General features: G+C 51.4%; 1 protein-coding gene across 3 annotated transcripts in view; it reads left to right on the forward strand.

The window, feature by feature from the left end:
• The window catches only part of DDC (dopa decarboxylase), a 97,766-nt gene that overhangs the window by 23,703 nt on the left and 57,241 nt on the right, over positions 1 to 16,822 (forward strand). For 2 of the 3 annotated variants that reach the window (XM_068973482.1, XM_068973483.1), the window contains exons 3-6: positions 2,170 to 2,283; positions 5,120 to 5,239; positions 12,816 to 12,950; positions 16,014 to 16,157. In XM_068973482.1, coding sequence (XP_068829583.1) covers positions 2,170 to 2,283; positions 5,120 to 5,239; positions 12,816 to 12,950; positions 16,014 to 16,157 — 513 coding nt within the window. The remainder of the gene's footprint in view (positions 1 to 2,169; positions 2,284 to 5,119; positions 5,240 to 12,815; positions 12,951 to 16,013; positions 16,158 to 16,822) is intronic. The other variant, XM_068973484.1, reaches the window with a different exon arrangement.

A 16,822-nucleotide genomic window follows, 5' to 3' on the forward strand; every position in this document is an offset into this window, starting at 1 on the left:
GGGCAGCTGTCAGTTCAGTACCTGTTGGGTATCAGGCAATGCACTTGGATCATTGCCCCTAATCCTCACAGTCATTTTCTTGGGGAGAAACTTTTGTTATTTCTCTTTTATAGCTGAGACAATGGAAGCCCAGAGAGGTTGAGTGATCTGCCTAAGGTCACACAGCTAGTAAGTGATGGAAGCAGGACTGCAATGCAGATCGTGTGGGCTCCAAAGGTGGTGACCATGATTTCCCTCCAGCTGCCTAGCTTGCTACTGAGCCAACCTGGGTCCACTGGCCCTTGTGCAGTAAAGCCAATCAACTGACACCAGGTTGTGGTGAAGGATAGTGCAGTATTTACTGCAGGCATCCAGCAAGGAGTCCAGGACAGCTAATGTTCAAAACACCCGAACTCCCTGTGGGTTTCCGGAAAGCATTGTTAAAGTCTCAGGGTAGTGATCAGCTCCTCCTCTTGTTGGTTGATTGTGAGGTCACGGGGTAGGATCACAGGGGTTCACGTGATCAATCCTCAGGTGCCGAGAGGCTGGGAGCTATGTGCTCATGGTCACCAAGTAACTGACTTCTTCCATGTGGTGGGGGTTTTATCATCTGTAAAACAACGCAGGAAGTGCACGTCAGATACTATTATCTGGGTACTTCAGAGAGGATCCACCTCAAAGGCTATGGGGGAGGGATCTGTTCCCAGCCCCATAGGGTCCTGCTTGGTTACAAGGTCAGTCCCCTGCCCTGAAACCCTGGGATGTGAGAGAGATGGTTAGTTTCAAATAAGTTAAATCAGCAGAGGGGTGATCAGTGCAAGGAAAAAACATGTATTTCATCTGAGACTGTGCAGCATGGACCACCAAAGTGGGCCTCTTTTTCTGTGGTCCGTGAGCCTGGATATGGGGTACACTCGGGGCTGCAGACGGACGTGGGGAGCACCCAGGACAGTCGTCTCCCAAGAGTCACTCGTAGGGAAGCAGACAGCTCAAGTTCAAAGGAAACTCCACTGCAGCTCCATGCTTGCATAATGAGATTTTCCTTGGACTCACCTAAAGGCACCGTCACTGCTGTGGAAGGGGTCTCAGACCCTCAGCCTCACCCCCTCAGCTCTAGGCAGGAGCCCAGGGCCTGGAATTTCAGACCCTGACACTCGGGGTGAGGCGCCCCCGCCCATGGGGTCCCCTGGTGGGTCCCTTAAGCCCAGGGCACCTCCCCACTCTCCTCCTCCCAGGAGTTCCTGTGACATTTGCGCTTTGAGCACAAAGCAGGATTCTGGTTCTCACCGGCGCAGAGGTTGTGCAAATGTGACAAGCCACTCAGCACAAAATCCCTCCCAGGAGTGCAGTTAAATGTCAGACCCAGGGCTGTCCCAGCCTCTCTGCAGTGGCAGATCCCACCGCTTGCAGCTTGGACAGATGCATCCTCTTCTCATGGAGCGAAGCCTGGGCATCCAAGGTCAAGGTTCCCACAGATTCGGATCCTGGGAGGTTTGCATCCCGGCCTTTCTTTTGTGCAGAGGGTCCACCCTTTCCATCGCATCCAACCCCTTACCTCCCAGAGGCCCCACCTCTAGGTACCATCTCATGGGGTTTCCATGAGACTGCCAAACCCAGAAGTTTCTGCTCCATTAGCTGGGAATGGATTGGACAGGAGAGTGAGGAAGCTGCAGTAGGCGGCTGCTGCTGCTAAGTCACTTCAGCCGTGTCCAGCTCTGTGCGACGGCACCATAGACGGCAGCCCACCAGGTTCCCCCGTCCCTGGGATTCTCCAGGCAAGAACACTGGATTGGGTTGCCATTTCCTTCTCCAATGCGTGAAAGTGAAGTCACTCAGTCGTGTCCAACCCTCAGCGACCCCATGGACTGCAGCTTTCCAGGCAAGAGTATTGGAGTGGGGTGCCATTGCCTTCTCCAAGTAGGCAGTTGAGGAAACCTCAAAGATCAAATCTCTCTCTTTTTCTCTCCTTTTCTGATATAGACTATTTTTTGGAGCAGTTTTAGGAAAAGCAATCTCAACACAAAGAGATGGGATCTCAGGGGCAGCCTCCTGGCTGACACTTCTGGCCAGAATTTAAAACAAGGTTTTTCTATTAATAGAGACTTGACTCTCTGTGGCAAACCCAAGCACCCCGGCCCCTGCCTGCAGGGCTGCCCCCCGGCCCCAAGTGACTGCCCGTGTCCCACACAGGTGACCCACTGGCACAGTCCCTACTTCTTCGCCTACTTCCCCACGGCCAGCTCGTACCCCGCCATGCTCGCGGACATGCTGTGTGGGGCCATCGGCTGCATCGGCTTCTCCTGGGTGAGTGAGTGTTGGTGGGGGTCGGGGGTGGGTCTTGGGATTCCCACATGGGACATGCACCCGGAACTCAGGCAGTTGAGCTGGTGGCGCCACCCTTGTGGGAAGGGAGGGTCTTGGGTCTGGGCAGAGGGGGACTCACGTGGGAATTTGGAGTTCAGGGAAGCAGAGGGGGAGTCTGTCTGCATCCAAAAGCCAGTTCTGCACAGCGGTGTGTTTAGAGGTGCTTGGTTTGAATTCAGACCACAGTAGAGGCCCTGGAGTTTCTACAGCGCAAGCCTGGGAACCTGCATGTCTCCCAAGCAGAATGAGGGGTTTCTAGACCATCTGCAGTTTGAGAAACATGACTGCCCTGGTCCCACCCGCTCTGTTCTTGGCTGTGGATGCTGTCCCAGGAGGGACCCCAGCCCAACAGAAGTGCCGCTGTCGAGAGCAGGGGATGGGCCCTGCCTCCACACCAACCCCGGGGCGTCTTTATATACAGTGGAATATTACTCAGCTGTAAGAAAGAATGCAGTAAGGCCGTTCGCAGCACTGTGGATGGACCCAGAGGTGATCATTCTAAGTGAAGGAAGGCAGACAGACAAAGACAGGCATCGTACGATGTCGCTTATAGGCGGAATCTTAAACATGGTACAGATGATCTTAGTTACGAAACAGAACTAGACTCACAAACAGAAAACAAACTTGTGTTTACCAGGGGGTAAGAGCGGGGAGGAGTAAGTTAGGAGCTGGGGATTAACATGTATACACTACTACATATAAAGTGGGTAACTAATAAGAACCTGCTATATAACACAGGGAACTCTTTAACATTCCGTAACGACCCATGCTGCTGCTAAGTCGCTTCAGTCGTGTCCAACTCTGTGCGACCCCACAGACGGCAGCCCACCAGGCTCCCCCGTCCCTGGGATTCTCCAGGCAAGAACACTGGAGTGGGTTGCCATGTCCTTCTCTGTAATGACCCATATGGGAATAAAATCTAAAGAAAAGGGGACATAGGTATACACATAACTGATTCTCTTGCTGTACAGCAGAAACTAACACCACATTCTAAATCAGCTATGCTCCAATAAAAACTGTTTTGTAAAAAGGCCTAGAAAGATCCCAGCCCAACACCACAGGAAAGATTCCTGGCTTTCCTCCATGCAGAGCACTCCAGAGAAAGGCCGCCTGCTGACTGTGTGAGGGACCCCAAGGCTGCCCATGTTTGAGGGTCTCTCTCCAAGCCAGGGTCTGAGCTCGGCCTTCTGGGCCCAGGGTGCCTGCTTGCTTGTGCTAAGTAGCTGAGCAGACTCATAACTCCGGACTCGTGCTGAATAATGGCCTCAGGCACTAAGAAGTTGTGAGTTCCTAAACGCCCAGCTTCAGCGCCCCCATTACCCCCTGACCCCGGCTCCGGCCCCCTCCCTCTATGCTCCTCTCTGGCCTGGGGCCCAGAGTTGCTGGGGGAGGGGGCCTCAGCATCCCAGAGGCAGACTTGGAGGGTCAGCCCTCAGCTCTTGCCTTAGTTGCAGGGATTTCTCTTTGGAAGAGCAGCCTGGGTGCCGCCCATGTGGCCTTGGGTACCCTCAGAGCACAAGTCCCCTAAAGCACATTCTTTGCATCAGACAGGACAGTGGACTCCACTCGGACTCCAACCCAGAGCCCCCTGCCCCTCAGGGTGGTGGCACCTGTCCTTCCTGGTCTGTTCTGAGGATGGTCTGGTGCCCTGGGGCCTTGGAGGGCTGCCTTACAGTCTCTAAGAAGCACTGGCCGAGACCTGGGCTCTGAGCAGTGAGGCAGGTTCCCATGCCTGGAGGGGGCCTTGGCCAGGATGGGATGGGGGTGCCCTCTGGATGGTGCTGCCCCACAGTATGTGGGGAACTGGGGCACGTGTGAGGGCCAAGGGCACCCCGAGCACCACAGTGAGACCCGCATGGTTGGAGAGGCTGGTTCATCTGCAGGTAGGGCCTGTGGCCAGCTCACCCCCTCCTGAGCACAAGGAGAACCATCCCAGAGCTTGGAAGGCAAGATCAGAGACTGGGGGGTTCCTGGGGCTTCACCTCCTCCACTCAGCCCATCTCATTCCTCGCACTGTGACTGTGGACCAGGGTCCACCAGAGAGCCTTACTAGGTCCTTCTATAAACAAACAGACGGCTGAATGAGGAAGCTGGCCTGGGAACAGTGCAGCTGTGGGGCAGGTCATCGCAGAGGTCGGTGTCTTCCTGCCCTGCTATCCTCCCAAGTCATGGCTGGAGACCATGTTTGAAACTTTGGGAGATGTTTGAATAGCACCTGGGATCAGGTGATTTTAATCTAGAGGTCAGTGAATGAATAAAGCCTGCCGTTGCTTCTGAAATCCTTCTGAAATCTAGGCCCTTATTCCGGCACCAGCCCCTAAAGGTTTATGATGGAGAAGCCCTGGAGGGCAGAGGACCTGAGCCTGTGGGTGAGGCAGGTAGAGACTTGCAAACCCCATGCAGAGAACATGGACCCCAGCAGCCAACCTGGGCCCCAGGGCGCATGGCTCCTTCCTGGCTCTCCAGGGGCCAGACGGAGCGGAAGGTTATGGGCGCCAGCTCTCAGCACCAAGTCCTGCCAGTGGGCCTTGGCAGCAACTTGGGGCTGCTGGGGGGAATGGTCCAGCCGCTGCTGCTCCAGAAGCTCCACCATGTGCAAGCGCACCTTCAGAGTGAGTCCCCTCCAGGGATGGGCCTTTTGAAAATGTTCGAAACCTTTTGCTCAGCTGATCAAGGGCAGTAAGGAAGTTTCCCCTGCTTGTCATATCCCTGGATCCCAAGCTGGTGGGAAGCTGAGGGCAGCTGTCTGTGGTTCATCCTTTCCTCCTGCCCACAGGCTGCCAGCCCGGCGTGCACGGAGCTCGAGACGGTGATGATGGACTGGCTGGGGAAGATGCTGCAGCTGCCCGAGGCGTTTCTGGCTGGAGAAGCTGGAGAAGGCGGCGGGGTGATCCAGGTAAGGCGGAGAGGGTGGGGTCTGGATTCTGGGGTGCAGGTGGCCCGCAAGCGTCGTTTCTTCTGGAGAATGAGCAGAGCAGAGCCCTAGGAAAGCTCTGCGTCTGGTTTGGCTCCCCAGCCATCTCTCACTCCCAGGCCGCCGTTGATGGTGGGCAGCATGGTGGCTGTCGCTTGCCTGGTGCATGGAGGTAAACACACAACAGTGGAGGCGTGTGTGGTTCCCCATTGCTTGCCCACCTACCAGAGTGCTTCCCAGGCCCAAACTTAATTTTCACAATAGCGCTCTGATTAGGGACCATTTCTCAACCTCCGTTTTGCAGGCGTGGAAACGAGGGCTCAGAGCAGTCAGGTAGCTTGCCCATCGATGCCCAGCAGCTAAGTTCTACAGCTAGGGTCTGAGTCCACCCATCTGACCACAGAGCCGCAATCTGACCACCACGCAGGGCCGTCCGCAGTGGCAGCCGTGACCCAGTGCTGCAGAGCCTTCTAGAAAGAGCTGCACCATGGGGACCCACCATCCATCTAAAGATGCTGCCTTTGCGACGTGATGATTAAATGTATTCTTCATCTAGCGCGTGTCTTTAAGAGTGTCTACGTGCCAGACGGTGCGTCAGGGGACGGGACGCACAATGACGGGCACAGCGGGGCATCTATGGCACGAATGCCACTCAGGGAACTAGGACTGCCCGGCTGCTTTCTTTCCTAGCGGCAAAGAGGGACACTAATCAACCCACCACCCTCACAGGGAGCGCCCCCTCTACTTTGGGAAAAAAATTTCCTTTATCAGATATCGTCTTCTCAAAGGTTCTGAGAGTCAGTCACAGCAGCTGTGTTTGTGTCCACTTGGCTGATGGGAGCTGAGGCCCGGATGCCTCAGTGTGAGGTCACCTGCTGGCGTGGCCGGATGAGATGGGGGGCAAGCCCGTCTCCAGGCTCGAGGCTGCTCGACTCACCAGGGGTCTTAAATGCTAGTGTGTTAATCGGCTGACTAACCCTATTATTTTACAGTCCTTTCTGGTGGGAGCCTGATGGATCTCACAGCTAAAATCAGGTTGACCCCTTGTAAGTCCCAAGCAAGACTCTGTCCTTGCCTCTTCTAGTTTCTAGAAGTTTCCCACATTCCTGTGCCATGGCACCTCGTCTGTCTGCAAAGTGGCTGCAAAGTCCCATCTCTCTGACCCTTCTTTCAGGTCACCTCTCCTCTGACCACAAATGAGAAAGCGTCTTCACTTTTCAGGACCCACAAGATTAGATAGAGTCCATCCAGATAATCCAAGATAACCCCCTCCCCCTCCTGTCAAGGTTCTTAACTTAATCACACTAGCAGGGTCCCTCTTCCAAATACAGTGGGGATTCTCATCTCCCAGGATGAAAGCGTGGCATCTTTTATTTTCCCAAACAAAACCAGTGCGGGTCAGCGTCACGGAGAGAGGGTCCCACAGAGGGAGTCTCACTTTTACCCTCAATAAGTCTTTGGTGGGCCCGGGAATAAGCATGTCGGGTCATCCTGATGCTGCATTCGTGTCATCTCATTCAGAGATGTTGAAATACTCTTCCATAAACAAGCCTTGTGCCATGACCCAGGGCTGACTTTCCTGTGACCTACAGCCTGCTTCCTCTCTCAGAGTAACTCTTTTGCCAGATCTCTTTCTGATGGTTGTGATGGGATGGCTGATGTGATGATGGGCAGTGAGACATCACAGGACCGGTGTTAGTGGCAGACAGAGATATGATATAGGCTGATTGTGCTGGAGTCCTGGCTGTGACGCTCAGATTCACAAAAAGGAGACGGCCAGGATGAGAGTTTTGATAATGAAGTTGACTGTGCATCATTCTGGCAGGTTGGGATTATGGAATGCTCCCAAGATTAGGATGGTCATGAAAGTGTTTGCGGTGACAATATTGGCAGATTCTGCTAGGGAAAAACAGGACTAACGGACCTGCAGCACGGCCCCCACTAAAGGCAGAGGAGAATTCTCCTATCAGCTTAACTGGGGCCCTGTGATTTCTGCCAGTGCGGAGATAAATCATATCCTGGCTCGGGGTCAGGATGAGAAAATCAGTCACAGATGCTCTTGTAAAAGGATTATGGTTGAGAGCGTCACCAGACCATTTATTAGCAGGACTGATGATGGAGAGAATTGCTGGGTCACTCTATATGAAACCGTCTGTCTCCTGCCCAGCCTGGCCAGGCTCAACCACACTCCCTCGTCCCCTCCTGTATCACCTCTCTGCTTATAGCACGCTCCCTCCTGCAACAGCATTTCTGAGTGCTGGCTGATAGAAATGAATCCTTCACTCTGAGTATGCAAAGCTTCAATACGGTGCTGTGCACGGGACTTAGAGACGGTGGCAACAGTGACTTTTCTCACAATGGCAAACGTTTCGGCCACCTTGGACAGCTTTCTGTTGGTCAAGGTGATGCAGCCTGGGGCAACCTGGGAAAAACCACACACAAAGGTCTGAGCTCCAAGCCGCTTCCAGCCTGGGAAAGGGGCTGCTATCCGCAGCCCCAGTCCATGCCCCTTCAGCTGCATCTCCCCTTGCTGGGGGGTCGGGTGGCTTTCAGGTCCCTGACTCTCTGGGGCTCCACTGCCAACAAAGAGCAGGGCCTGAGAGAGGCAGGCTGCCATGGGGACCTTGGTGGTGAGTTCTGTCCGACTGAATTCCAGCCCTGCGGGTGATCTGACGCTTCAAGACAAGATGGACCCTCATGGTAGACCTACTTCTTCTTTCTGATTCCACAACTTTTGTCAAGATACACTTTTTCCCTTTGTGCTATTCATTTTGACCCCATGTCCCAGCATCTGAGAAGCCCAGTTAATCTGAGAGTCAGCTCTTCCCTCACCCGGGGACGTTTTCCTCCCACTATAACTTAGTCTTTGTCTCTCGGTCCCTTATACTCGGTTTTTGAGGAACTTTAGTTTTCCACGGTTTGGGTACCTCTTCCATCATTTTCCACTTTTATTTGGCATTTTCCATTTTTTTTTTTGGTCATTTTCTCCTCTGTATTTTGGGGGAATTTCTCATGGTTTTCTTTATATCACTATCTCCATTTTTCACAGTGTCGACTGATTACCGTCAGCATCAATTTTGGCTCTGCTATTCAACTTAAAAGCATCATCTCCTTTCCGCTAACAAAAACTAGACATCCATTAGATAAATGGAAGAGATGCAGAAACACTTTGGGGCGGCTTCCTCCCAGTGTTATTTCAATACCTGTGTGTGTGTACATACATATGCACGTAATAGAAACAAAAGTGGGATAATACAATACATCATGTAGACCTCCTGTGTGGTGTTTTACTTACCATTTTGTTGTGGGCTTTCCCCACTGTTTATTTATCTGTAAATAGTTTTGGCCGTGCCCGATCTTCGCTGTAGCCCACGGGCTGCGGTGAGCAGGGGCTCCTCTCTAGTCCCTGTGTGAAGGCTTCTCACGGTGGTGGCTTCTCTTGTTGCAGAGCCTGGGCTCTGTGGAGCAGGCTTAGTAGTGGTAGCAAGCAGGCTCAATTGTCCTGCATGCAGCGTCTTTCCAGACCAGGGATTGAACCCGTGTTCCCTGCACTAGCAGGTGAATTCTTAACCCCTGCACCACCAGGGAAGTCCTCCTGTTGTTTAGTCTTTGAGAATATTATTATTGCATGATTTTCTCCTTTTTTTAAAATTAAGTATGGTATGTTTAACATGTGTGGTCTCCTTCCATTTGCATGACTATCTATGGTGTCACAATTTATATAAACAGAATATCTATAGAAATGTGTATAGTATCACATCTTTCACTTGTGAGTCATATTTCAAAGGATACACTCTAGAATGAAGGTCAACAATCCCCTAAGAGGATCCTCAGCTTTCTTCTGAGGCTCGCCTGGTTGAGCCTCAGCACGAATGCTCCAGCTCCACCAAAGATCAAAAACAAACAACAATTTTTAAAAAGAGTTTTTCTGGGTCACTGGAGATCAGGACGAATACAGTTTCATGTTTAATTCTTTCCAGCAGCCCGAAATCAAATGATTTCTCTCATTTGATGCTACTCAAAAATCTTACAGATCCCTCATCATCCAAGGCGTGTATATCATAATACCAACTTTGTGTTGAACACCCACTCAGAGTTAGGCTGTGTTTTAGCTTTATTTCTTCTGTTTTCTGGGTTCATTTCTCAACCTCCAAATATTTATGAGGATTGGGTTATCAACAACCCAAGGTTCAGAAACATAGTGCGTGGGGCCCCCGGGCTTGAGCTAGTTCAAGGCAAAGCTGGTGTACATGTGAGCTGGAGGCCAGGGTGTCCCCCCAGCCTGCCCCTGGCCCTTGGCTGGGGTGTGAGTGTCCAGAGACGGGGCATGCTGCCGTGGGCTTCATCTTTAAATCACCTTTTCCTTTAAAGGCACTTCCATTTTCTAGAAACAGCAGAAGCTCAGGCATTTGTTTGGGACTAATTCTGACATCCCTCAGCCCAAGGCTCAATACAACCCCCCTTGGAGTCCTGTCCACCCAGTTTGCTCGAGGAAAGCAGTCAATCGTGTCTGTTTGAGGCAGGAAGCCCAGCCTTCCCTCTGACAAGGCTGATTGTCTCTAATTTGCAAGGGCTCGGAGTGCCTGAGCCTGGTGACAGCTGGGGGGGGATGCTGGCCCCCCAGAGCCATAATCACAGCTGCCAGGCGTCGGCCCTGTGACGGGTGTCTGCGTCAAATGGCAACCCATCCTTTGAGCTGGACAAACAGGGCCATGGAAATAGTCTCTTAATTGGCTCTGAAAGCTCTCGTGGAAGAAAGGCCAATTTCGTGCTGTGTGTGGGGTGACACTTGAAAACTAAGAAAATGAAAGGGTGTTCCTGCTCCAGTATCAGCAGCCAGTGGCAACGTTCACCGCAGTTCTTTCTGCCTTGCCGCAGCCTCACCATGGCAACCTTTGTCTGCGGCAGGAAAACAGAGGTATCCTTACTGCTTTCTGTGCAAGAGCAGGCGCCCCGTCCCTTCCGTGGCCCAAACCTGCTTCCAGCAGAGGCCAGAGGCCCACTTGTCTGCTGCGCCTGTCACCAAGCTGTTACCCAGTCCAAGCCCAGTCTGCTTGCTGCACTACAGGCCAATTAACTGAGAGATGTGGTGTTGAGGCAAGGACTATGTCTTTATCGGGAAAGCTGGCTGGCCAAGAAAATGGAAGAGTAATGTCTCAGCCTTCTTGTTGGGGGTCTGGATGCCAAGTTCTTTTACAGAAAGAGAGAGGAGTTGAGGAAGCAAAGTAAAACAAAACAAAACAGTCTTGCAATTACCTCCTAGAATGGCAAGCTTCGGGCAGGGGATGTATGAATTTCTTCCTTCCCAGGTGGTTCAGTGGTAAAAGAATCTGCCTGCCAATACAGGAGATGCAGGAATCAGTGCTTTGATCCCTGGGTCGGGAAGATTCCCCTGGAGAAGGAAATGGCAACCCACTCTAGTATTCTTGCCTGGAGAATTCCGTGGACTGAGGAGCCTGGTGGGCTACAGTCCATGGGGTTGCAAACAGCTGGACACAAGTGAGCGCCTGAGCACTCCCATCCCCAGGTCCTGAACCAAGGCACTTTGGTATTCAAGCAGGAGGGCAGGGTTCCCTGGGGCAGGTCATTACGTATAAACAGTATCCTTTTAGTGAAAAAAAGCAAGCGGAAGCAAAGGTTAAAGTAAAAGAAACAGATTTCCTGCAGTGAAGCCATGCCTCCTCCAGCCATTGCACTCACGGGTGCTTGGCTGACAGTTGTTTCCTTGGCATATTTTTGAAAAATCGCTTTTTGTTGCCTGAAGAAGGGGAGTTTTCTTTCAAGGCATGGACAGCGCCTAAAGGAAAACCCATTGTGAACTGTTGTGGCGATTCAAGCCTTTCCTTAGAATATGGTTCAGAGAAGCATGGACGCTGGGGGGTAGTGGGAGTTCCAAGGCCTCCGACAGAGGGTGATGTTGAGAGTGAGCTGCGCTCACACAGGAGTGTCAGGGAAAGACAAGGACACGCACCCCTGGGCCCGTGCCTTTCGGTGAGTTTCCCATGTCAGTGTGTATGAAGGAGGCAGTGGATTTCCCTACTTTCTTCGATTTAAGTCTGAACTTGGCAATAAGGAGTTCATGATCTGAGCCACAGTCAGCTTCTGGTCTTGTTTTTGCTGACTGTATAGAGCTTCTCCTTTTTTGGCTGCAAAGAATATAATCAGACTTTGGTATTGACCATCTAGTAATGTCCATGTGTAGAGTAATCTCTTGTGTTGTTGGAAGAGGGTGTTTGCTATGACCAGTGTGTTTTCTTGGAATTAAGATTACAGATGTGTATATATGAATTTATGCATTGGAGCCGCACAGCTCTACAGAACTATGAATGTTTTTATTTTAACAATTTTTTTCTCACAGTCAACAAAACTCTACCTTTTAGACTTTTTCTTTCTAATGGTAATACTATTCAGCTCATGGTCTTTTCCAGGATTTACGTAAGATTCCATGATCACACATGGACTAGTCGCTGCAAACAGATATGGGTTTGCTCCTAACCATACTGCTCACTTACAGTTGATTTGGGGCAAGTTACCTAAACTCTCTGAACATAGGTTTCCCAACCGAACATGACACAATTAAAAATGAGCTTAGTTTGCAACTTAGATGGGCTGATGGAGTAGGTGCTGAATTTATATTCTCTTTCACCACCACCCACCCTCAGAGGAGTGAATTTTGCATCCTTGATTCTTTTGCCAAAATAAGTTGTTGACATTCATTGTGTTAGCTTGATAAGGCTGCCACAAGGAAGAGGCAGAGACCAGATGACCCAGGCAGCAGACAGGCTTGTCTCATCATCCGGAGCCGAGACATCTGATGTCACGATGGCAGCATGGCTGACATTCCCGAGGCTTCTCCCTGTGTGCTCACGTGGCCTCACGTCTGTGTGTGTGTGTGTGCAGGCACATGTGCTCAGCTCCTCGTCCTATGAGGACACCAGCCAGCCTGGACCACGGGCCCCTCTAAAAGGCCCATTTTGACTTTGTGATCCCTTCATAGATTTTGTCTCCATATGTGGTCACATCCTGAGAAATTGGGAGTTAGGGCTCCAACATATGAAATCTGGGGGAGAGGGATTCAGCCTGTAACATTAGTGACTGGGGAACACCCTCCAGGGCAATTTCTGGGTCTCAAAGAAGAGGCAGCCCCTTTGTGAAAACAGACAAATGTGTGTGTCCAAGTTGCTGTGTGTGCAGCTGTGCCCGCAGCTGTGCCCTGGGTCCCATTTCCTCCTCTGGGGGAAACGCACCAGCACGTCCTGTCCAGACTGGGAAGTGTCCATGGGAACGTGTCTGCCAAGTCTGCAGCAGGGATGCCTAGTAAGCGCCAGTGAGTGCTGGTAGGTATTTTATGAAACAGGCAAAGCAATGCTGAATTGGTAATAAGAGCTGGAGTGTCAGTCACAGGTGCACAGCCTGTTCCCCTGCATGGGAGAACGGACTTGACAATTTCAGGCGCATCTTCTAAGAAAATAGGAAGATGCCACATCACATCTCTCACATTTAGAGACGATTCCCTGGCTGCAGTTGGAAGGTCCTGTTGACCTTTTCTTTGATTTAGGGAACTGCCAGTGAAGCTACCCTGGTGGCCCTGCTGGCCGCTCGGACCAAAGTGACCCGACGCCTGCAGGCCACCTCCCCGGAGCTGACGCAGGCTGCCATCATGGAGAAGTTGGTGGCCTACGCGTCTGACCAGGTGAGTGCAGTGCCCAGAGCCTCCTTGAGCCTCCTGGAGTGGAATGGTTTGTGGTGTCAAGTCAAAACCACACCGAGGACTTCCTGGTGGTCCAGTGGTTAAGACTTTGTCTCCCATTGCAGGGGCCGTGGGTTCTGTCCCTGGTCGGGAAACTAAGGTTCCATATGCCTCAGGGTGTGTCCAAAAATTAAAAAGAAAAAACTACAGACCGTGCAGTATCCGTTTCAATCCAAAAACAGTCCCCCGGGTGTCACTAAGCTAGGGACCTCTGCTAAAGAAAAGATGTAGGCTGCCAGTGGGAACTTAGCAGATCAGGTTGGAAAGAGAATAAACGTGCCGTGAGATCACCCCGACCCCACCTGTCCCAGCTCGTGTTGAGGCCAGCTGGCTGCCTTCAGCACGGCGTAGTGGAGCCGCATGTGGGGCTCAGGGCTCAAAGACCTGGGCTCACGTCCCAGCCCTGCTATTTAAATTCTGTGATCTCAGGCCAATCACGTCAGTTCTCAAAGCCTTTTTTAAACCATCAGACAGGGTCAAAAGGGCCTGCCACCTGGTGCTGCTGCTCTGCCAGCTAGTGGTTGCACCAAGATGAGGAGTGAGACAGTGGTTTATAAGGTTTAGAGATCTCTGCAAGTGGGGGCATCTAGTCCATGATCAGTTCCCATGATCAGCCTTCTTGAAAAAGGTTAAAAAGCAAAGCAAAACGCAATTGTGTGAGAGAGAACAGAAGGAAAGAGCATTGAGCAGCAGCTCCACGAGTGAACCAGGAGTCAAGAGGGCACCCCAAAAATGGCACCACCAGAGGCTTTGGTTCCACAAGGCTGATTTAGCTTTGCCCCACAAGTGAACCAGGAGTCAAGAGGGCACCCAAATAATGGCACCACCAGAGGCTTTGGTTCCACAAGGCTAATTTAGCTTTGCCCACATAGCATTTTTAAAGTTTCTTTTATTGTGGCAAAGTCACATAACATAAGACATGCTATTTTAACCACATTTAACTGTACAGTTCAGGCTTCCCTGGTGGCTCAGATGGTAAAGAATCTGCATGCAGTGTGGGAGATCCAGGTTCTATTCCTGGGTCAGGAAGATCCCCGGAGAAGGGAATGGCTACCCACTCCAGTGTTCTTGCCTGGAGAATTCCATGGACAGCGGAGCCTGGTGGGCTACAGTCCACAAGGTCACAAAGAGTTGGACCGACGAGTGACTAACACACACACCGTACAGTTCAGTGGCGCAAAGTACAGTCACACTGTTGTGCAACGCTCGATGTCATCTGTCTGCCAGATTTTTTGCCTTTCTAAACTGAAACTCTGACCCATTAAACACTAAGTCCCCACTACCCCTCCCCTCCATACCCCTGGAGGAGGGGGAGCCCCTGGCATCTACATACTTGCTGACTCTATGAAATTGACTTCTAGGTACCTCATGCAAGTGGGATCAGTTTTTGCCTGCTCAGACTGTACTTTGAAGTATGTTTTAAGGGTGACTTAGGACACACCCTAGGAATAGATTGTACCTTCTCTTCCCCTGTGCTGCGGAGTATGTTCTCATCACTTATCTATTTCATACGTAGTTGTGTGTATATTTCAGTCCCAATCTCCCACTTTATCCTACCCCCCTTTCCCCCCTTGATGTCCAAAAGTTTGTTCTCTGTATCACTGATGTAATATTTTTAATGAGTTTGTTAAGCCAAGCACTTCAACTGTGACAGCTTTGTTCTAGGGAATAAACATATGTAGCCTGAAATCAATATAATATGCATACTTGGATGCTTTGTCGGGAGGATTGTCTCTGTGTGTACTCTAACTCCAGGCACTAGAGCTGCCCACAGAGGAAGAAAACTATTCACTTCTATTTATTTCTCCCTTGTTTCCCAGACAGACATGAGAAAACTTTTAAAAATGCATGTGTAGGTCTCTATGTATCTATGCTGAGATAAGTTGCTATGAATGTTAGGTGGTAGCCTTTCCCAGCAGGGTTTTCATGAGGGAATTTCACCCGAGAGAAGTGATCCGTGGGGTTCTCTAGATTCTCGCAAGGATACTGTGTGGCTACTACTATCCTAGATGACAGGAGTCAGATGGGTTTGTTACATTGAGTGGACAGCCATGGGCTCTAAGGCTTAATTCTGTGGCTTTGGGTTCACGTTTCCAAGGAGCAAGGTCTGATGTGGGGCTTTAGGGGTTCACCATTTATTGAGGGACGCTCTTTGGGGAAGCCTGTAGGAGTTAGGGAAGCCACATACACAGGGCAGGAATGAGCAAGGATGTGCCCTCTGGGAGAGTCACCTCCCATCAGCTCCTCCTGAGTGGAATCTACATTACAGGTGAGCATTAGCCCCCAGGAGCACGGGCTCAAGGTGCCGCTTGTTAATATAAAACCCTATCACCTTGCTCCTCATCTGAGGGTAAAGAGGACGCACAAACCACAAGGAGAGCTACTTTTGAGCATCGTCATATATTCTGCATGCAATTTTAGGGCCTCAGATGATAAGAGTGGGACTAGGAGCTTACTAAGTACACTTATGAAGTGATATCGTCATCAGGTGACATGACTAGGTGTCATTTTCCCAGCTGTGCTTCCAAATGAGCATCCCCTGCTTCTGTCAAATTCAAACCAGTGGACGAAAAAGCCCTCAGTACAGCTCCGTGTAAGACTGCCCTGATGGCTCAGCAGGTAAAGAATCTGCCTGCAGTGCAGGAGACACAGGAGATGGGGGTTCGGGTCGGGAAGATCCCCTGGAAGAGGAAATGGCAACCCACTCCAGGACTCTTGCCTGGGAAATCCCATGGACAGAGGAGCCTGGCAGGCTACAGTCCATGGGGTTGCAAAGAGTCAGACACAACTGAGCACAACCCCACACTTGCCTGCAGGCACAGCCCAGCACTCTGCCGTATGTCGGAATCGTGAAACTTGGAAGTAGAGTCTTCAGGACCTGAAAGGGCTCCTGGCCCGGAGGTGCAGGAGGTTGCGGGTGGGATCGAGGCTCTGCCTCCTGGCACTCAGGAGGCAGGCAGAAGCGCTGGAGGCTGCTGCAGAGTCTAACCTGGCGCTCTCTTGCAGGCACACTCCTCCGTGGAAAAAGCCGGCTTAATTGGTGGAGTGAAATTAAAAGCCATCCCTTCCGATGGCAAGTTTGCCATGCGAGCTTCTGCGCTGCAGGAAGCCCTGGAGAAAGACAAGGCAGCCGGCCTGATTCCTTTCTTCGTAAGTTCCTCCGGCCCCACAGGAGTGTCTGGGCCCTGCTGGGGCAGTGGGTCGGGCCTGTGGTGACACGATCATTTCCTGGCTGCCGCGGTGGTCACGGGCCAGGCATACTCAGGTCAACACACCTCTCCTTCAGGGCGGCTGGAGCAAAACTCCAATGATTTTCCCTTCTGCTTGTGTGAATCTCAGAAACACAGAGTACCCAGCCAGGGGGATACTGCTAAACCAAAAAGTCTTGCTTCTGCTTCCTGTTAAAAGTGACAGCATAGGGCGCACCCTTGACATGGCAGATGAGTGACAGCCATCGGAGTTAGCTGAGTTAAAAATAAAGTACACTTTCCACCTAGAGGGGTGTCCTCAGGAGATACTACGATGCATCGCTTGTGAGAGAGGTGTTGCAAGCCAGCAGTGATTAATTTAAAATACAATTAAATAGGATATGATTAAAACATCTAGCTAACCAAACATCAGCTAGTTTTGCTGAGCATGGCTGGGCACTTTCCAGTTGAGAAGAAGCAGTCGCGCCCACCGGAGCCTGGGAGCTGCCCTGCATCCCATCTCTTGGCTGCACTGGGATGTCGGGTGGGACTGTGGCACTGGCCCCGTGGGGTCATCTGGCTACACTTTGGAGTCACCTGGGGAGCTAAGAAGAATGCCGATGCCCA

The sequence above is a fragment of the Capricornis sumatraensis genome, chromosome 5 (assembly GCF_032405125.1).
Source record: "Capricornis sumatraensis isolate serow.1 chromosome 5, serow.2, whole genome shotgun sequence".
NCBI lineage: Eukaryota > Metazoa > Chordata > Mammalia > Artiodactyla > Bovidae > Capricornis > Capricornis sumatraensis.